The sequence below is a fragment of the Aplosporella prunicola genome (assembly GCF_010093885.1).
Source record: "Aplosporella prunicola CBS 121167 unplaced genomic scaffold K452scaffold_6, whole genome shotgun sequence".
Classification (NCBI taxonomy): Eukaryota; Fungi; Ascomycota; class Dothideomycetes; order Botryosphaeriales; family Aplosporellaceae; genus Aplosporella; species Aplosporella prunicola.
The window spans coordinates 1,019,943-1,040,437 of record NW_022983534.1 but is presented as its reverse complement, the minus strand read 5'-3'; the positions used below and the strand labels follow the sequence as shown (position 1 = coordinate 1,040,437).

At 54.3% G+C, this 20,495-nt stretch overlaps 8 protein-coding genes across 8 annotated transcripts; 4 read left to right on the top strand and 4 right to left on the bottom strand.

The window, feature by feature from the left end:
- K452DRAFT_285111 (uncharacterized protein) lies at positions 1-1,075 on the bottom strand. Its single transcript, XM_033540058.1, has one exon. The coding sequence runs from the start codon at positions 1,068-1,070 to the stop codon at positions 45-47; it is 1,026 nt and encodes a 341-aa protein (XP_033400488.1). The 5' UTR covers positions 1,071-1,075; the 3' UTR covers positions 1-44.
- Positions 1,076-2,699: 1,624 nt separating this feature from the next.
- K452DRAFT_266873 (uncharacterized protein) lies at positions 2,700-4,405 on the bottom strand (the record flags this gene model as incomplete). The annotated part of the gene is made up of 5 exons (XM_033538815.1): positions 2,700-3,384; positions 3,446-3,827; positions 3,887-4,089; positions 4,144-4,161; positions 4,246-4,405. 5 exons carry the CDS (start codon positions 4,403-4,405, stop codon positions 2,831-2,833), a joined length of 1,317 nt encoding a protein of 438 aa, XP_033400487.1. The 3' UTR covers positions 2,700-2,830.
- A 1,505-nt stretch (positions 4,406-5,910) lies between these two features.
- On the top strand, positions 5,911-7,386 carry K452DRAFT_222427 (uncharacterized protein; the record flags this gene model as incomplete). The annotated part of the gene is made up of 2 exons (XM_033536559.1): positions 5,911-6,327; positions 6,436-7,386. Coding segments are annotated over 2 exons (1,368 nt in total), but the record flags the coding sequence as incomplete, so codon positions are not given.
- A 72-nt stretch (positions 7,387-7,458) lies between these two features.
- K452DRAFT_266868 (uncharacterized protein) lies at positions 7,459-8,294 on the top strand (the record flags this gene model as incomplete). The annotated part of the gene is made up of 2 exons (XM_033538814.1): positions 7,459-7,650; positions 7,858-8,294. Coding segments are annotated over 2 exons (459 nt in total), but the record flags the coding sequence as incomplete, so codon positions are not given.
- Positions 8,295-11,021: 2,727 nt separating this feature from the next.
- Positions 11,022-11,873, bottom strand: K452DRAFT_306542 (uncharacterized protein; the record flags this gene model as incomplete). Its single annotated transcript, XM_033542990.1, has 1 exon — positions 11,022-11,873. The coding sequence occupies one exon, from the start codon at positions 11,871-11,873 to the stop codon at positions 11,022-11,024; it is 852 nt and encodes a 283-aa protein (XP_033400484.1).
- A 610-nt stretch (positions 11,874-12,483) lies between these two features.
- K452DRAFT_296166 (uncharacterized protein) lies at positions 12,484-13,245 on the top strand (the record flags this gene model as incomplete). The annotated part of the gene is made up of 1 exon (XM_033541893.1): positions 12,484-13,245. One exon carries the CDS (start codon positions 12,484-12,486, stop codon positions 13,243-13,245), a length of 762 nt encoding a protein of 253 aa, XP_033400483.1.
- Positions 13,246-14,384: 1,139 nt separating this feature from the next.
- Positions 14,385-16,461, bottom strand: K452DRAFT_245888 (uncharacterized protein). Its single transcript, XM_033537997.1, has 4 exons — positions 16,350-16,461; positions 16,247-16,297; positions 15,822-16,186; positions 14,385-15,767 (listed from the first exon to the last, which is right to left on the bottom strand). Exons 1-4 carry the CDS (start codon positions 16,383-16,385, stop codon positions 14,804-14,806), a joined length of 1,416 nt encoding a protein of 471 aa, XP_033400482.1. The 5' UTR covers positions 16,386-16,461; the 3' UTR covers positions 14,385-14,803.
- A 1,640-nt stretch (positions 16,462-18,101) lies between these two features.
- On the top strand, positions 18,102-19,728 carry K452DRAFT_285106 (uncharacterized protein). The gene is made up of 3 exons (XM_033540057.1): positions 18,102-18,474; positions 18,560-19,168; positions 19,251-19,728. The coding sequence occupies exons 1-3, from the start codon at positions 18,120-18,122 to the stop codon at positions 19,274-19,276; spliced, it is 990 nt and encodes a 329-aa protein (XP_033400481.1). The 5' UTR covers positions 18,102-18,119; the 3' UTR covers positions 19,277-19,728.
- Positions 19,729-20,495: the final 767 nt, after the last annotated feature.

Below are 20,495 nucleotides of genomic sequence, written 5' to 3'. Positions count from 1 at the left end.
AAAAAAAAAAAAAAAAAAAAAAAAAGCCACAATTCTCACAGCTCTCACCACATAACATACGAGCGAATCTGGACCTTCTTCCTCCGAAACGCCTCCTCATCCCCCCTCTTCGCCAGCGCGCCCAACTCACCAAACATGCGCCTCAGCTCCGCATCGGCATCGACGTCTTTCTTCTGCGTATACACGAAATCCAGCAGCTGCTCCCACTGCGCCCGGAGCTGCTGCGGATCCTGATGTTGATGTTGATGCTGGTGCTGTTGCGGCTGGTGCTGTTGCTGCTGCTGCGGCGGCGGCGCACTCGAAGCATAGCCATGGCCCAAACCACCGCCTCGCGCATCCCCTCTCGCAGCAACATCCAGCTGGCGCGCAAGCGAGCGGTCCTCATCAGGAACAGCAATCGTCCCGCGCGACGGAATCGACGAGTACGGCGGCGCGGGCGCAGGAGCAGCAGCGGGCGGCTGCCTCGCCTGCGTCGGCGGTGGTGGCATAGCGCGGCCCGGGGGCGAAGTCGGGGACGGGATGCCTGTAAACGGCGGGCGATATGTAACAAAGCGGAACTCCTCTTCGTCGGCAGCGCGGAACAGACGGGCAGCGGCAGCGGACATGAGGGAGATGTCGGGGGTGCGGCGGGCGTCGATGCGGTCGTCGCGGGTGTCGAAGACGTGCCGGCGGAGGTGCTTGTTGGGGTGCGAGGTTGTTGTTGTTTGGAAGGCTTTGTGGCGGCCTGCCGAGTGGCAGAGCTTGCAGATCCAGTATTGCTTGCGTGAGAGCCGGTCTTGGGCTAGGAATCCGTACCGCCAGATGTAGCTTGTGCGGTGCCGGCGCTGTGGGCCTGTGAGTGGGATCATTTGCAGGCCTTGCGCTATGCTGGGGTCGAAGGTTATGCCGTCGACGTCGCGGAGGCGGTTGTCTTGCGCTGCTTCGTTGTCGTTGTTGTTGGTGTTGATGTTGTTGTTGGAAGTGCTGTTTTGGTTCTTTAGGTTGTCGAGCTCGGTGGTGAGCGCGGTATCTCTGCTAGAGGCGGATACCGTGCTACTAGCTGACGATGGTGTCGGAGGTGCGGAAGACATAGTTGTGGCTGAAATGGATATGAATCAATTTGTGGGAGGCGCAGTTGGGTACAACGAGTTGGACTGCATGAACTTAAGGCACATTAATAGTGTGACGGTAGGAAAAATAGAGGTATCCGAACCATGGTTCTCTGCCTCGTAGTCGACCGTGTAGTCCCCCGCTAGTCAACTTATATAATCAAGCTCGGCCGGGCCAGACCCTGCTCCAATGTCAGTCCTCGCCTGGCAGCAAATCAGACTGGGCTATGATGCACACTGCTTTCCTGTTCCGTAAGATCGATCTTCGCCTCCGGTCGGGTTTGAAACTTTAATATTTATTAGTCTCATTAAGGTTTGCCGTCCAACCATACCAGAAAAAGTACCGTTTGCCACAGCGATATGTGCCGAAGGGACCTATGTTGAAGTCATGTTGGATGCCCCTCAGGGGCAGGGGTTATACAAGAACTCTCGCTAATGTTACTCTATTTGGTTGGCCTACCTAATCGGGCTTGTTACAGACAATCAAAGGCTTTGGATAACTCAAACCCAGTTCGACAGTCATTTTGTACTTGCGAAAAGGCCCAGGAAAATAGCCAAGTATGACGTTTTAATTAGCTGCTTCGGTGCTTTCGGTTGTATTTAGCGCTCCTTCGATATTCGATACCGGACCACTCGACTTAATTATACGAGTACTCAGCACTAGTCCAGTTCGGTTTCTAGCTCAGGTTCGTTCGCAGTGCTGCTCACCCAGAGCTCGCGTATGCAGGTTTGTAAAGGCTTGGTAGTTAGACAGTTCCAGAAGGATAGATCAGAATCTGTGACACGATATGCGTTTATGGTGCAGGTAATTCCTCAGCTAGACAACCAGCAAGCCATTCGCTATTCCCCTTTTTCTTTATGTTCTACCACCCCGAACACACCCAATCTAACCTCCCAAATACCTTCAAATCCAATCAGCAGCCACGAAAAACCCAACATCAACACCACAACACCCGTTTTCAAACATATACCCACCCCAAATACACCAAAGCCGCAATCCCCATCCCTGACAAACACACCACAGACATCGCGGTCATCAAAATCCCATACCGGCATTGCTAACATATCATTTCCTCCCCAAGGTACCTCTCGAGCATCTACTGCAAAACAAAGTTAACCCCCCACTCCCACCACGCCACCGAAAACAGCCAGCATCCCCCACCACCCCCAAACACTAACGACGACCACCACGATGCATCGCCGATGACGAGCACCAACAAACAGACAACAAACTTTAGGAAAAGCGGACACAAAGTTAAAATAACCTCCACGCGTCTTGCCTTATCCAGACAAGACATGCTCGTGGTCCCCACAGCTACAATCAGGCATCTTCTTTATTTCGCTGGCGCGAGTGACTACGATTGCTGTGTGAGTTGAATCAGCTGCGAAAGACGCAGGCTTGAGCGCTGGGATTTGCGCCGAATGAGCTGCGCGTTTATAGGTAGGTATGGGGCTACGGCATGACGGAGGTGCTTGTGCAGGTGACATGGAGGGGATAAAGCCGAGCGGCATCTCACTGCGCAGGCACAAACATACACATACACACACATACACACACACACACACACACACACACACACACACGTCTAGTTCCATGCTGTGTTCCCAATAGCTAGCCGATTTATTCGTGGTATCATATCAAAGCACATCCCAATCCAACCCATCCCAAATCCCATCCTAATTTTACAATCTCTCCATCGTCAACACACACCCCGGCGCCCCGCCACCCTCCCCTCCACAATCTACGCCACCGCCACAACCGCCGGCTCCCTAACCCTAGTAACCTGCTCATCAGCGCGCACAATCCTCTTCCCAAAGCCATCCTTCGCGACCTCGACCCCGCCCTCCCCAGCCCGCTTCCAAACCTCGACCTCCATGCCGCCCCTAACGACACCGACCCGCATAGTCGAGAGCAAGTTATGCGCCGCATTACTATGCAGATACACGCCACCATTAAACATAGCGGTAGCGTCCTTGCCAATGCCGGCTTTAATCATGGCTTTGCCGCCGGGGTGGTCGCGCACAAAGTCCGAGACGTCGTGGACGACGCCCGCGACGGCGATGAGGGCGCGGCCGTTGCGGCACTGCTCGACGTAGTCGTCCCAGTCCATGACGGGCAGCTGCGACAGCGGCGTCCCCCAGTCGAGCGTCGCGCGCTTACGGTCCAGCTTCTTTTGCGACATTTGCAGACGGCCTTTTTCGATTTCGTTGGCGCGGAATTGCTTCAGGTCGCTGGCGAGCCCGAGCTGCTTCCACAGCCAGATGCACCATTTGGTCGGGTCGTACTGGTACCATTCTGTGGGGCGAGGTTAGTGCTGCTGCGTTGCCTATGTGGGTGTGTGGGGATGGTCACGTACCAATCGCGTTGCGGTAGTCGCTCGGGAACTCGTGGTGAAAGTTGTGGTAGCCTTCGCCCAGCGTCGCAAAGGCCGTGAGGACGTGGTCGCGCGGCGAGTTGCGGTCGTCGAACGGCTGCTCGCCGATCCAGTGCGCCATCGAGTTGATGCAGAAGGTGGCCTGCTGGACGAAGAAGACGCGCAGGATGCCCGCGTACACAATGCCGCCCGCCCAGTCGTTCCACACCAGGCCCGACACGACGGCCGGGAAGAACACGCCCATGAACAGCGCGCACTTGACGTAGTGCCGGTGCTGGAACACGACGATTACGTCGTCGTTGAGGTCGCTGATGTCCGTGCGTCCGATTCGCTTCGGGTTCTGCTTCATCAGGATCCAGCCCATCTGTCGTGTTGTCAGTATGGTGCGCTGCTTTGAGAAGGAAGGGAGAGTAGAGCACGCACGTGCGAGTACCACAGGCCCTTCTTGACAGAGTACGGGTCCTTCTCCGTGTCGGTGTAGCGGTGGTGCGCGCGGTGGTCGCGCGACCACCACCGGATGGAACCCTCGATAGCACCGGCGCCGAAGGCCGCGAGGAAGATGCGCAAAGGAAGAGTGGCAGAATAGGACGTGTGAGACCAGAGACGGTGGTAGCCGGCGGTGATAGCTGGGCGTTTGTTAGCGGGAAGTCCTAGATAGCATTAGAGTAGTAGGTACTAACACAGGCCAGTGAAGAAGTCTATTGCATGTTAGCTGATTGCTTGCCAATTTGGTATGTGTGTGAATGCGGGGTGCATGTGCACGCGGGAATAGGGCTGCATACAGTAGATGAAGGCCCAGACGGCAGTCTTCCAGCACAGAGGGACGTAGAAGGCGGCGATACAACCCGAGAGCGGGATGAGGACGGTGAGGAAGACGTTCAGCCAATTGACATGCTTAGGCCAATTGTACTTGGTCATCTTGGTCTCGGTGACGTGCGCCATGGTGGCGGCGGGGATGCGAGACAAGAGAGGACAGACAAACGACAAAGTAGGAAAGAAAGGCGGACAACAGAGACAGAAACAGAAAGTCGATTGCTTGCTTGCGACGTCGTCAACCCAGCACCTGCACGCAACCTGAACCATATATATACACACACATCAGGCAGGCCAGGCAGCCAACAAGCCATGAATCCCATCTCTTACCACCATCTCACGACCGGGTTCAACAAAAACGCAAGAGATCCCAGAGAGTCTCGGCTCGCGTAGGCGTTCGTTGGGTGAAAAAATCTGGGGAAGACGGTACGGCCGGGCTGGAGGGCGGATCGGTGCTTTGCGGGCGGTCAGGCCACGCTGCCCCAACGAATTGCGCGTCACGCCATGCAAACACCACTGCGGCGAGTGGCCGGCCGATGGCGGATACTTATATCTTCGAATCGCCCGGTCGTCCGGTTGCTGACGGAGGATGGGCGGGGGCCTTCGCTGGGCGGCGGACTTGCTGGCCGTGACTGCTGCTGCTTTGCAGGGACGACGCGTGGCGACGCGGGGTGCTGGCGTGGCGTGTCTCACTCGCGCGTCGTCCGAAAAAATCGAGAGCCACCACGATCGATGATACGCGCAAGGCGGACGGCGATGGTGTTGGCGATGCAGATGCAACCCATGGCAGCTGGCCCCCCGCTTCTATGGACGTATCGCTACAGACTTCAGTGCGTATCGCAGGGCCGCGATAGGGGTCTAGATACATCATAGCTAGCCTGGTCCGCCCGTCCCCCTCGGACCGTCTGACCAGACGCGTTAGCGACACTGAGCGTAGGAACGGCCGTGACGAGACATGGTCTGTCAGGAGGTGCGGGGTCGAACAAAAAAAAAAAAGTAGGTGTGGTGTTGCTCGCTTCCATCCATTCCACGGATCCTACACGGAACAAACCTCGCAAACTCTCCCCCGCCGACGACATCATCACCGCGTCTATCGGCAGCCCCGGGCGGAAGTCGGCAGCGTAGACATGCCACACACTTGGGCACTTGGAATCGCAAGGCGGGAGGGCGGGCGCCAAGGCGGACGCCAAGCGGCAAGAGACCCTTTTTACAGGGCACAGACAGCCGCGCGGCCGGGGGGTGTGAGCGTCCTGAAACGGCATCCGACACTGACCACTTCACGGCCAGCAGCAGCAAAGAGTGCGAAGCTGCCAGATGGTCTATGGCCGCTTCTCCTCCCTTATGTCTCGCCCAGGGCGCTGCCCGCTCCCCACATGCACGCGTCCACCTTGCCAGCCCCTGCTGCTACTGCCCTCGGGCTTACGACGCCCCAGACCGAGAGATCCTCATTTCCATGGCTTCAACGCCCGGCTTCAATAAAACCCCTTCCCCGCCCACCCAGTCTGCCCCGCCATGAGCTGCTGCCCGTCGTCGCCCTCGTTGCAATTGCCCTTGCACTCGACCAAACCCTCCCATTCTTTTGCTCGCCGCCCGGGTTTATGATCGGCGTTAATCACTGACATATCCGCTTCTCCATGTCTTCTTTCTACTCGCGCGCGCTGTCTTTTGCTTCCCTGGCGTTCCTTTCGTTTGCCAATGCCGACTTGATTCCCTACATCCAGGACGAGGCCTACGACCGCGGCGACTTGGGCTCTTATCCGCTGCAGACCTACCGGAGCAGCAGTCTTAATGCCCCGCGCCCCAACATCCTTGCCTCGGACCGCAGCTGCGACGATGGCTCCTACATTTTCATGAACCCCCGCGGCCATCAGGTGCCCGACCCTAATCCTGTCATCCTCGATGGCGCCGGAAATCTGGTCTGGACCTTGCCTGGGAAACCGTACGGCCAAACGTACAACTTTAATGTCCAGGAATACGACGGCGAGCAGTACCTGACGTTCTGGGGCGGAGACGACGCCATCGGTGGTCATGGCCAGGGTAGTTATTATATGGTGAGTTCAGAGGTTCATCGACTACCTAGGTAGTGTTCGGCGCGGGCCGGCGTAGGAACTAGTACCTTGTCCGTGGCCTGAGCTCCAGCGACTGCTAACGCGCTCCAGCTCGACAAAACGTATACCCAAGTGCGCGAAATCAACGCAGTAGGACCAACTCCGGGCGACTTGCACGAGTTCCGCTTCACCAAAAATGGCACCGCATTAATGACCGTCTACGACGTGACCCCCATGGATCTTTCGTCGATCGGCGGGCCGGTCGAAGGCTGGGTGTGGGACGGCAGCATCCAGGAACTGGACTTACGGACGGGCGAGCTGATCTTCCAGTGGAAATCGACGTCCCACTACACCATCGAAGATGGGTACAACGGCTACGGTGGCGGCGGTGACAGCCCCTCCAGCCCCTACGACTACTACCACATCAACAGCATCGACAAGGACGACTTTGGCAACTACCTAGTCTCGGCGCGCTACACGCACTCGGTGACGTACATTGACGGACGCACAGGCGAGGTGCTGTGGCAGCTGGGCGGCAAGAGGAACAACTTTACGGACCTGACGGCCGGACGCGCGACCAACTTCGCGTGGCAGCACGACGCGCGCTGGCACGACAACCACACGACGATCACGCTGTTCGACAACGAGGCCGAGTCCGGGTTTGCGTCGGCGGACTTCTCGCGCGGCCTGAAGATCGAGGTGGACACGGAAGCAATGACGGCGTCGCTAGTGACCGAGTACATCAACCCGCAGCACATTCTCTCGTCGTCGCAAGGTAGCGTGCAGGTGCTGCCGAACGGGCACGTGCTGCTGGGCTACGGGTACGCGGGCGCCTTCACCGAGTTCAGCGCCAACGGCGGCGTGCTGTGCGATGTGCACTTTGGAGCGGCGTCGCGCTTCCAGTCGGGCGACGTGCAGAGCTACCGCGTGCTCAAGGGCGCGTGGACCGGGTTCCCCAACACGCGCCCGGACATCAAGATCGACGGCGAGAGCGTCTTCGTGTCCTGGAACGGCGCGACCGAGGTGCACCGCTGGGTGCTGCAGGACGCCGACCAGCCCGACGGGTACCACGGGGCGGGATCGTCGACGGCGCACGCGGGCAACGGCGCCACGAACGGGACGCTGGAAGACGAGGCAGCAGCCGAGATCGCCGCTTCGGAAGCATGGTACTCGATCGCGACGGTGGAAAAGGCGGGCTTCGAGACGGAACTACGCTTCGCGCCCGACACGGCGCGGCGCTACCTCCGCGTCGTCGCGCTCGACAAGCAAGGCCGCGTGCTCGGGGCCAGCCAGCCCGGGAGCTCGCGCTTCGACGTCATCAACACGGTACTAGACGCCCCCTCCCCGGCAGCAGCAGCGTTGCCGTCCCTCCCCTTCCCCAACTTCCCCAACGCCGCCCCGCCCAACCACGCCCCTGCCTCCGCCCCCTCCTTCTCCGCCTTTGCCTCTCTCCTTTCCTCGTACGCGGCTGCCACCGCCCGCCCTCCTTCTTCGGACCGGCTCGCTGACGCCCAGACGTCTTCTTCTCCGCAGACCGCGTCGTTCCTGACGGACTCGGCTGGCGCCGGCGCCGGCCCCTTCGCCTTCCTGCTCGGCGCCGCCGCCCTCTGCTCCCTCGTTGTCGGCGTCGTCTGTGCCGCGTTTGCGCGTGCCCGCCGCCGTGACGATGCCGCGTATCGCCGGCTCGTCGACGAGGAGGCGAAAGACGAGGTCCTGGTCGATGACGTCTGTGTCGATCGCAGGCTGTACGATGTCGAAGATGAGGAGGCGCGGAACGGCGCTGGTGTTGGGCGCGCGTGATGAGGGCTGTGGTGGTAATGGGTTGGGTTGTTGGGCTTGGGCGGGCTTGGGAGACTGGGTGGGCTTAGACGGGCATAGCGCTGGCGTTTATTTGTTTAGCAGGTTTTGTTTGTTGGTTAGGGTGGTTGCTTTTTTGGTGGATGGTAGTGGAGGGCTGGAGATTCGCGGAGATGGGATTTCATGAAGAGACACGTGACGGGACGAAGAAGGATGTTAATACACTGACTTAGGTATCTACGAACGAGTAAATATTGGACATGCCAACCTGTTTATGACGACGGCCGCACGCGGTGGGTTTGCAAGTTAGTTGTTTGCACTGGGTCATGATGCGATTATAATAAATCGACGAAAGGCAAATACGTCCTCCAGCTGTAGCTTACGGGTAGTAACAGCACTCACTCACCCAGACTATGCAAACTCACCCATATCTCGCAGCCCACTTGCATAAAAACAGTTGATTCAGAGCCTGCCCTTTGCCTTCGCTACAAGCCAAAGACTGGCATTTAACGCGCAAGCTCCGAGCTGGCATCCTGATCAGTACAGTGGTAGTCACATTCGAGATATGGAAAATGTGGTGGCGGGGTGGCGTTGTCAACTATATACGCCAAGCGCTTGTTCGCTCCGAGCTACTCTCTGGCTTACAGGTGTGCTGTTTAACTTCACTATTGAGCACCACCGCGGAATGTCGCTGATGGACGGTGTTGCTGGTTGCTGGTGTTGGATGTCAGCTTCGATGGTAATATTTTCCTCTGGCGTTGCTGGAAGTCTACCTACTAGAGTCTGAAAGCGAAAAGGACCTATCAGAAGGCTTTTGACAACTTATTCATTCCCAATCTCCAAAGCTGTATCTTCGGAGAATGGTTTAACGTTGAGCTAAGTTCATGCTGATGGTGGAGAGGGAGGGCTTCTGTATATATATGCTTGTGAGGCGAGACCTGCGAGGAAGTATATAGCATACTCGGATGTGCGTCGTAAGCTGCTGTTGAAATCTAAGATCTTTAATAACTAATTTGTTTTCTATGGATGCTTATACTGTGGATACTATCGGGCTTGATGGCCTAAAGACCACATGCGGAATTAGCTACTGCGAAACATTTGTGGACTTCGGATAAAGTTTTGGAAGGTCATTTCCTTAATATGATCATCGCACTCGAGGACCTTGGGGTTTTTGAGCGTCCGGGTTTGTCTACCGCAAGCCAAACACAGGCGAGCCGCTGTGAATACATGAACATGCACATTTTGTGGTCAGAGACGCGAACAGCCACAACGAGGCCTTCTCAGTGCCTTATCGCCGTTACTATGGAAAGAATATAGGAAGAAAAGGCAAGTGCAGTATGCGGAATAGTTGCAATTGCTGCAGAGATCGGGGACATCGTTGATCCTAAAGAATTGTTTGATTTTGTCGACGAAGATGAGGGTAAAGGAAATAAAAGACGGTCTATTCGCTAAGACATTCTTTTAGTTTGCTTGATGCTCACAATAAGTACTGCTTATCAAGGATCAGCCTCAACTATCATAAATCTCGCTAGTCATCACCGGCCGTGGATTTTATGCTAAAATTTTGTGTCTGCGGTCTCTGATAACTTACGTGGATGTTCCGTCCTCTTCGAGTCTATTATAGAGTCTAGCCACAATTAGTGGTTTTCCCGATGCGTTGAAGATACCTTCCAAGGGCTTTGTCAAGGAAATAATATTCTTGGAGAGGGGCTTGTCCAATATGATCACTGCATTACTATACAGTTATCTTTCGATTAAAAGCGCTATTCAGCCCAGCAAGATATAAAGCTTTATGCTACGCAATGGATATTACTCCAGCGCGGTTGTGGCAGCTCGCGTTGCTGTAGTCATTATGGAAGCAGTCGTAGCTAGGCGGAGGCGCGGAGCCATAGCTGCGGGGGAAGCCGCGAGGGCAACGCAAAACCGCTGCTGTTAACAGCACCACAGGTTTCTAGGCTCGTTACCGAGTCGCCTCTTTATCCTACACTCCGCTGATATAAATATTATAGAAGAGCCTGTCGGCATTGTTGCCCATTTTATTTCCAATTCCGCGCGCTCAATGTCCGGGCATAGTGTGTCGCAGCAAAAGAGCCAAGTACAAAACCATAACAAATAACAAAATGTCAGCCAGGATCACTCCGATAACTCTCGTTTTTTCCAGCCTTATTACAGTCAGTTGTTACACTACAGCCTTACCCCTTACACCACACGTTTATCCACTGCAAGGGAATAAGGATCTTAAAGAGAAAACGTGTTCTTTTAGATAGCAGCATATATACCTCTATAGGTAGTAGTAATTTAGAAGGACAAGCGGCGTCCAATTCCTCGCGCCCAGCTTCACACAAAAAGTTTTATAGCGTTATAGCTGTTGCATGAGAGCATATAGTGGAGGGCGAGACTGCTCTAATATGTTTGTGGGGAAGCATCATTTGTTGGCTACGCTAAATATCTTCTTAATAGTGGCACTACACCCTTCGGCATTTGAACTAACTATCCACACCGAATTGCTACAGTCATCATATACTTTATCAGCCACGAAGCCCACACGTAAACCCTTCATCCCCACACCAATCCGTCTTTCATCTACCTATGGAAGCCATCATCCCCATGTCACTGTGATACGTCCAGCCCAACAACGTACCATTTACCACACCGTATGAGGCATCCACTGGTCCCCGCGCTCGACTCCTTGGTTACACAGCACAAGCCTTCATCGCTGCCCCAGAAAGATATAACGGGGTGGTGGCTCACAACCACACGCATCCCTACGCACCATTTCGTCAATACACACAACAGGCACTAATCAAACTCTCTTAATCACTCAACTGGTATACTGAAAGCCCAAACCCCAATCCCGACAAATACATTCAGACGGAGACTTTCGCCGAAAATAACCAAAGCTAAACACCCAAACGCCTCTGCTGGTCCATAATACCACACCCAAGCACCTGATCAAAAAAGTGACGATAGTGAAGCATGATCCCAATAACAAACCGCCACGCACATTCAAGAATCTCACCGCGGCCCACAGCCTCTGTAAAACAAGTTTGCGAGCTGGAAACCATCTGGAACAGTGCCGCGTCCAGAGGCTCATCGCCGACCTTCTCTTTCCCCGCTATCCAGCAGCAAATACCGGTTGCCCAGCTCGAGCAAAACAGCTCCATGCTCCTGACCAGTGGTTTAGGGATCTCCAAGCTGCATGGATGCTCGGCGGCGAGCGCCAGCATCAAACCCTGCACTTCGCGGCCCCAAGCGGCGAGGCGTTGGGGTGTGATACTGAGGGTGAAAAGGCACTTGCACCCCTGCCGGAGGATGCTGTTGGTTTGGGTTTTAAATGCGGTTGTGTAGGCATCCAAGGTATTCTGTAAGCTTTGCGCTTTGGGCGAAAGAGCGCGATAGGTGCTGGTGGGCTTGGTGCGGCAGATGGGGCAGGTATTGTTGGCACGATTCTCGGTCTTTTGGAACCAGCTGGTGATGCACTCGTAGCCGAATACATGTCCGCAGCTCAAGGTGACTGGGATGGCACAGTACATCTCCGTGCCGGAGGTGGGTTTTGGATTGTTGGTCCAGACGCGTCGACGATCAGCCACGGCGTATTCGAGGCATTGCAGGAAGTCCTCCTCTTTATAATGAGGGTGGTTGGATACGAGCGGCTTCATGCAGATGACACAGCCGTTCCCTTTGTTGGCCTCTGCAATCATGCCGGGCGTAGCCGGACAGAGGAGATCGAGGTGTGTGCTGGTACGCATCATTTTTGTAGGCTGGGTACAGTTTTTGCTGGATATTTGAGAGCTTGATTCGAGATTTAGGACTTTGGATAGTTTGAGGTATTTGGTGTTGTGGCTGAAAGCTTGAAGAGTGTTGTCGAAGTGGTTTCCCTGTCTGGAGGTATGTTAGATGATCGGGTGACAACATCGTGGGAGAGCTAGAAGGTATTTATCCTCTGTATGTGGAGCTGGTCAAATGTTGAATCGGATTTCCAGTTCCCAGATGGTAGGGCACGATCACCACAGGTCTTTGTTGATGTTTTGGCCGAGTGACAGTGCAGTGGTTCCCATTGCGAGGAAGCCACGGTTCGGTGCCGTTTTACCACAAATTCCCCGATCTAGCAGTTTTGACTGACAGATACGTACTTTAATATATATTCCCCATGCCCCTTTTCTTTTCCTTTCTTTTCTTCCTTTATTAGAACCTCTACAGTACGAACAGAGAGCACTACCTCCGAAGCTGCCTCGTAATCAAGAGATATACTTCCGACCTTCAACTTTTAACTTCACGACATCGTCTCTCGCGGACACAACTTGGACTTGAACGCCACCAACTAACAACCAAAGCTATACATCAACCTTTTAACCCTCCAAAATGCCCAAAAAGCCCACAAAATACCCTGCGAAGGGCCTTACTATCGAAGAGCTTGTCCTACCAGTATCCGTAGCCAACCTGAAAGAAAAAGGCAAAGACTGCTGCAGCATTTGCCTGGACGAGTTTCTTGAACACACAGACTCAACCGAGCCGCCTGAGACAACATGCAAGGACCCCGTAAAGCTCAGCTGTGGCCATACCTTCGGACACGACTGCATCCAGGCCTGGTTCTACACTCAAGACGAGTACAAGCTAAATTGTCCATACTGCCGCGTTAAGCCCCGGACTGTCTGCACCATCACCTCTCCCGAGATCAACATGATGGAACACAAGGTGATAAAGTACCGGTTGGCATACGACGCCTACTTTAAAAACGGCGCGCGGGATCCTAACATTGATATCTCGCCTGCACTTCTCCGTATATGGGGCGAAAGGGCGTCAGAAACCCTCGAACATCGCGTCTCCCTGCGGCCCTTCTTACTCCAAAGACCTCACCTATATATGGATTTGGAGCGAATTTTCTTCAAAGAAATTGAAGACGTCTGTACGAGGTTAGGCTGGAAAGAGCAGGGGCCACGCAAGCCTTCGACAACGAAAACCGTCAACACCAATGAGCTGGTTTCCGTACTATGCAATTTAATAGTACCTGCTCTTCAACCGGAGCTTAATCTGAACATCCTCAACCATGCGGTTCACCTTTTCGGTGATTTCTTGATCATGGTTGTTGGCAAGGCCTTGGAGGAAAACTCGAGAGTTCAATAGCTTCGTCTCATGGACATAAAATTTCTTAGTTGGTTAGCATTTTTAGTTACTGTCGTCTGTCATTCAAAACTTCTTTAGTTGATTAGCATTGTTAGTTAACGTCGCTTTTCATTATCACTGTTATTTCAAAACTTATTTCCTCTACAAAGCTTGAATTCTCAATATGCTTGTACCTCTGTCTCTTTTCAACCTGATCTCTGGAAAGCTTCTGGACATCATGACAGGTCTGGGGAAGAGCCGGGATATTGTTCTGTCAGCGATATGAGAGTCCTTCCAAGTGTTTAGTGTTAACTTAGCTATCATATAAGCGAGATGTGCTTTAAAACGTTGAAAATTCTTTTTTCCATATCGACCGAAATCGTCCAAGTTGTATGAGTTCTAAATCTGAGCACATTCAGTGACAGTACGACATAGATAAAGATCCAACAACCCCCTTTAACACATCCACAAGCCCTCAAAAAGTCCAAAATCCGAAGCTAATCAGTCAAACACAGTCCACCAGTCCAGTCCGCCCAACACCAGCAACAACTGCACTTCACCAGACAAAGCGCGCCCCAACACCGACCAAACCACCCAGTCAACATTCGCACAACGCGTCCACAATAGCAAACCGTGGATCCATGTGTGCTGTTGTGGCGAAAGCGTAGTCTTGCGTGTGGAGTTGCGTGTGGAGTTGCGTAGCAGACGCGTGGCGTCTATCGGGTTAGGTTTAACTTTTAAGAGATGGTGTTTAGCTTTGGGGATCCATAGTTTAGTGTTTTTTACCTCGACACCGTGTTGGGAATTATGCTAAGGCCTCGTGGTGCGGTCGGTTTGGCCTGACTGGGTTTGTTCAACTCTGTGTTAGACGTGCTGGATCGTGGCTAAGTAAACGAAGGCCATGTCAGTTAGCCTGCTAGGTGCGTTGAGCTGGGCTATTCCGCATGCTGGTTAGAAGACGAAGTCTAGGGAAAGGGACTTAGAAAACCACTCGTTGACGTTGGAAAAGTAATAGAGTCGGAACAGCTGCTGCAGTTTGGGGAAGGAGTTCAGATGTAAGGTGCAGATTATGAAGGAAAGAACCGAAAGGACATCGCGCCTTTGCGTCTCCAATACCCTCTCACCACCATCAGTTACAGGAAATCAAGTCCTGCAACCACAATCAGCGCCCACAAAACCAGAGATATTTGCCACTCTCCTCATACTCACATCTCACAAGACATCAACCAACCACAAACGCCCACAACACTCACTCAGCAGCACAAAAGTCCGTTAATGGATGAGCTGGTTAAGCAGCTTGTCATCAATTCACATCGTCTATCTCATTCATATTTTCCATCAGCCCTCATCAAAAGAAGACGAAAAAAACGCCGCATATCCTTTCCCACCAAAGAACACCCTATCAATCATGCGTGGCCGTTGAAGCCAAACCCAGCCCCCGTTCATTTTTGTTGAATCCCTTCCTTTTTATCCGCTATCGCTACAGTTGATGCGCCAAAACAAGCATCCTCTATCCGAGGACACCAATCAAGAAACTGAATATCTCTTCTCAAACACCGTCATGCCAATAGTCTGGCATTTAGACGGGCAGAGGGAAGGTGCTGGCCCAGCCGGCGATCTCCTGCTTGAGGCTGTTGATCTCGTCGACCTCGCCCGAGGCAACCTTGGCCTTGAAGTCCTTGAGCTTGTTGGCCTCCTTGGGCAGCTCGCCCTGGATCTTCTGGGTAAGCTTGATGCAGGTGTCGATGTACTGAGCGATGCGCTGGAAGTCCTCCTCGCCGAGGCCACGGGAGGTCATGGCGGGAGCGCCAATGCGGATACCCATGGGGGTCAGGGCGCTCTTGTCGCCGGGGGTGGTGTTCTTGTTGCAGGCAATGTTGACCTGCTCGAGGATGGCCTCGATACGGGCGCCGTCGAGCGCCAGGGGCTTCAGGTCGAGCAGAACCATGTGGTTGTCAGTGCCGTCAGTGACGAGCTTGTAACCCAGCTCCTTGAACTTGACCTCAAGAGCCTTGGCGTTCTTGATGACCTGCTCCTGGTACTTGCGGAAGTCGTCGCTCTGCGCCTGCTTAAGGGCGACAGCGAGAGCAGTGATGGTGTGGTTGTGGGGACCACCCTGGTGGCCAGGGAAGACGGAGAAGTTGATGGGACCCTCAAGGTCGTAAAGGACCTCCTTGCCGGTCTTAGCGTCGGTCTTACGGACACCCTTGCGGAAGAAGATCATGGCACCACGGGGACCACGAAGGGACTTGTGGGTGGTGGTGGTGACAATGTCGCAGTAGGGGAAGGGAGAGGCGTTGACGCCAGCGGCAACGAGACCAGAGATGTGGGCCATGTCCATCATCAGGTAGCAGCCGACCTTGTCCGCGATCTCGCGCATGCGCTTGTAGTCAATCTCGCGGCAGTAGGCGGAAGTACCGGCGACAAGGACCTTGGGGCGGTACATGAGGGCGTTCTGCTCGAGCTGGTCGTAGTCGATCAGACCGGTGTCGAGGTTGACGCGGTAGGGGAAGGTCTCAAAGTAGGTCGAGACGGCGGAGATCCTAAACAGTCGTTAGCACATGCTAAAAAAATTCATACCTCAGGAATGCACCTACTTCTTCTGGGGGGTCTGGTAACCGTGGGACAAGTGACCACCGTGGGGCAGGTCAAGACCCATCAGCCTCTCGTGGGGCCTCATGATGGCCTGGTAGACCTGGAGGTTGGCCGGGCTACCGGACAAGCACTGGACGTTGACGCCCCATTTCTCGGAGTCCAAGCCGAAGGTCTGGAGGGCGCGAGCTTGGCAAGTAAGCTCGATGGAGTCGATGTGCTGGTTGCCACCGTAGTAACGAGCACCAGGGTAACCCTCAGAGTACTTGTTGGACATGGGCGACCCCAGGGCGTCGAAGACGGCGCGGGAGGTGACATTTTCGGAGGCGATGAGGAGGATGGACTCGCGCTGGCGCTGAATCTCCTTCTTCTGCGGTGGTTGTTAGCATTGGCTGTCGGCGGCCTCCGACAAAGAAGCTTGAGCTCGTACCATAATCTCCGCAATCTCGGGGTCGGTCTCCACCAGGGACTTCTCCATGAGCTGCCTAGTGTGTCAGCAAGACGATTCAATGCGGGAGACGGAAGCTACTGACGTCCTGGTGGGACTTGGGCAGGGCGTAGGAAGACATGATGGCAGAGGTGAAGGCGTGAGTGCGGAAGGAAAGAGGAATGTGGTGAGGAAGTGGTGGATGCAGTCAGAGAATTTGAAGAGGAGCTTTGGCTACTGCGGCTGCCCCGCGCTAGCGCAAAACAAAAAAATCCTAGGGACCTCACTACGCGCCGATCGCGGACCTCATTCGCGTGCAACAACACGCCGAACCGCCTTGGAACGCCGACCGCGCTTCAGCTCATCATCCATCTTTTCTTCGCGTACTGGCGCGTCTCTAGCGTCTGTCAAGAATCTGACAGCCCGGAGCTGCTTTCGGCCGTGCTCTACCTTGCGCTACGTCTCGAAGAGTTTACCTACAGTTGCACAAGTCCTCCGGCGACATCATCTGCTATTTTTACCACAGTCGACAACACAACTCTCTGGCTTCTGCATTGCAATATTCATTCCTGGCTCGGTCTTCGCCGCGGCACGGGTAAGCTCGGCATACGCCACGCTCGTGGCCAAGGACATATTGCGCGTCTCTCACCAATCGAGTGGCGCAGAAAGACTGCGGCTGACCGAAAGTGGCAAGGCGACGCCCCCAAGCACGACACCGTTGGGTGGTGTCGTTGGCAGATTGGACCCTTGCAGCCACCCGTGGATCCCCTTTTCAGGCACTGCTATGGTTGCTTGCCAGCAGAATGGGTGGCCCGTCGGGATGGCCGTTCGCTTACATCTTGTGCGACGTGAGACGCGCGCCGGTGAGGTCGCATGCACATGGTCGAGGCTCGTGACAGTCGGCTTGCACTGTTCAGACGGCTACTGGTATGGGGCGGGCAAGATTGGGTTTGGGAGCTGGTGTGCATCAACGGCGATCTCCTTTCCCCGGGCCAGGCCAGACCTGCCCACAGCTTTGATGATGCCGAAGTAGAAATGGGGCCTTGCCGCCGCTCGGAATCCTCTTGAATGCCATCTACACGACATTGCTGTGTTTGCCCGCAGCGTTGCAATCGAGCAATCGAAAATCGCCGTCGCTCCCTCGCACTACCCGGCAACGTCGGCACGGATTTGCCGTGCCACGGGCCACCTTGTCGTCAGCACCCGAAGAAGCAGCTTCAGCCCTACCGTACAAGTCCAGCGCAGCGTCAAGCGGGGTGCTTTGTCTCTCATCCCTCGCCATCTCCCTTAAAACTCTCCTTCCGCCGCAGATACCTTTTGCTTTTGCGTCGTCTCATAGCGCTGATCTTCTGGAGTCAGCACTAACCGAGCTCACTCGACCCCGCGACTTACGCGCCGATACCTGCGTCACCACAACACCGCCGTCATGTCCTATTATCCCGGCCAACAATACCACCAAGGCGGATACGGTGCGCCTCCACCGCAAAACTACGGTGCTCCCCAGGGCTATCCTCCGCCGCAGCAATACGGACCGTAGGCGCTCTCGTTTCGTATTCCCGGCGCTGCTGCCCAATCTAACCCTACTCCAGACCTCAAGGGCAATACGGCTACAGTCACTCGCCTCAACCTAGCTATGGCTACGGAACACCCCCTCCGGCGCAGTATGGTGGATATCAGCAGGTACGAAAGCAGACGGGAGAACAAAGGTGTGGACTCTTATATGTGGCAGGCACCTCCACCACAGCAGTACGGCGGCGGCTACGAAAACGGCGCACCGGCTCAGTATGGAGGTACGGACAGATCTCTGACCTCTTCGGTCGGAAAAAAGCTCGTGACCCTAGCTAAAAACCGCCTCTCAGGCCCTCCATCAGGCAACATGGGGGGTTACGGCGCGCCTGCGCCTCCCCCGCAGCAAGCTCAAGCTTTTGGCCACGGTGCGCCTTCTGGCTACTCGTTCCAATACTCGAACTGCACTGGCCGCCGCAAGGCGTTGCTGATCGGTATCAACTACTTTGGACAGCGCGGTCAGCTGCGAGGCTGTATCAACGACGTCAAGAACATGAGCACGTATCTCAACCAGCACTTTGGGTACAAGAGAGAGGATATGGTGCTTTTGACTGATGATCAGCAAAACCCCATGTCTCAGCCTACGAAGGCGAATATTCTGAGGGCGATGCACTGGCTAGTCAAGGACGCTCGGCCCAACGATTCTTTGTTCTTCCACTATTCAGGTAGGCAACCTTATATCCGGGGACCACGAGAAGCTTCGAGTACAGAAGACAAAGAAAATGAGCTTCAAAATTTGACTATCAACAGGACACGGAGGCCAGACGAAAGACCTGGACGGCGATGAAGAAGATGGCTACGATGAGGTCATCTACCCCGTCGACTTCCGCTCAGCCGGCCATATTGTAGACGACGAAATGCACCGCATCCTTGTGTCGCCGCTGCAGCCCGGCGTCCGGCTCACCGCCATCTTCGACTCGTGCCACTCTGGCTCCGCGCTTGACCTGCCGTACATCTACTCCACCCAGGGTGTACTCAAGGAGCCCAACCTTGCCAAGGAAGCGGGGCAGGGCCTTCTTGGCATTGTGTCATCCTATGCGCGCGGCGACATGGGCGGCATCGCGGAAACGGCGACCAGGTTTTTCAAGAAGGCCACGAGCGGCGGCGATGTGTACCAGCGCAACTTGCGCACGAAAACGAGTCCCGCCGACGTCATCATGTGGTCCGGGTCGAAGGACACGCAGACGTCGCAGGACGCGAACATCGGCGGCGAGGCGACCGGCGCGATGAGCTGGGCGTTCGTGACGGCGCTGAAGAAGAACCCGCAGCAAAGCTACGTCCAGCTCTTGAACAGCATAAGAGACGAGCTGTCGACCAAGTACACGCAGAAGCCGCAGTTGAGTTGTAGCCATCCGTTGAGTAAGTTTTGCTTTTTTCTCTCTTTTCCGCTAGCGCGTTTTCGCGTGCTTTGAGCGGTGTGTGCTGACATCCGCGCCTGCAGATACAGACCTGTTGTATGTCATGTAGACGAACCGGAGCTTCTCCTCTTTCCTGCGGACGGAGAGCAAGACAACAAACATCTAGCCGATGCATGCACGCGTTTACGAGATGGGAAAATATGTAAATAGGCAGCGACGCGCGGGCCCAATCGGCTTGGCGACGGGTGGACAGGTATTCTGCACCGGATTGGCTGCAGTAGTGTCGTTGGACTTTCTTTTTGGCGTTTGTCGTGCTACAGATTTTTTGACGGCGGTTAGGTGGCGAGCTTCATGCGGCGGACGGACGGGATCTTTCATCCACTGCTTCTTCTGCATCGCAAAAAGGGCTTGTGCCGACATAGCGTTAATCGGCGGCTTCATTCGCTTGTAGAGCTGTTTGGGCGCTGTCGTTAGCGGGGGTCTGCGGACCTGTGCAGCTTGGGATTGCATTGAACCTGTTTAAAAAGAAAGCTCGCGGGTATATATTTCGGCTGTGGCATTATTGTTCAACTGTTGTCGTTGACATGTTATCGCGTGAGTTGCCGCTCTCTGTACCGAGTCCGGAAACGGGGTTTTAGTAGGCGTCGGCTCAAAAGCTTATATGTAAGTGAGTGCAGCTTCGTATTTATAACCACACTCCTAGCATCCTGGTTAAGATGAGCGCGCCATGACGTGCATGCCACGTATATGCAGGCATGTGTGCTGTGTGTGCATAGGAGATTAGACTTAGATTGGGTCGTCGGCGTTGCACGGCAGGGCGTTTTATTTGCTCGAATGTCGCCGAAAGCGAGCGAGTGTGTGGGTGGGTGGGTTGCTGGTTATCTCTCCGATGGCGAGGGCTGCTGCGTCAGCACTTGTTTGGGTGGTTGCGGCTTGGTTTGAGATGCCGATAGCAGAGTTATGTCTGTTTGAGGTTTGGGTTTGGGTTGTTGTCTGCGGGAAAGGGAATGGGGACTGGTAAGAAGGTCGTATGAATAAATATTATTCACGTAGATATGTATTACTTTTTGCTTCTATTGGCTTTTTTTTTTTTTTTTTTTTTTTTTTTTTTTCATAAAGAGAAATAAAATGTTTATTTATATCATATGCGCTAGATATCGTAAAAGTAGAAAGCACATAAGTAAAAGCGAATAACTTAAATCTCTAATATATCTATAGTATAGCTCTAGATTACTTACCTACCTTAGATATTTTGCTTACCACACGTGCAGATGTAACTGTAAGAGCATTTAATTTACCTTATACTTAGATTATATACATCTATATGT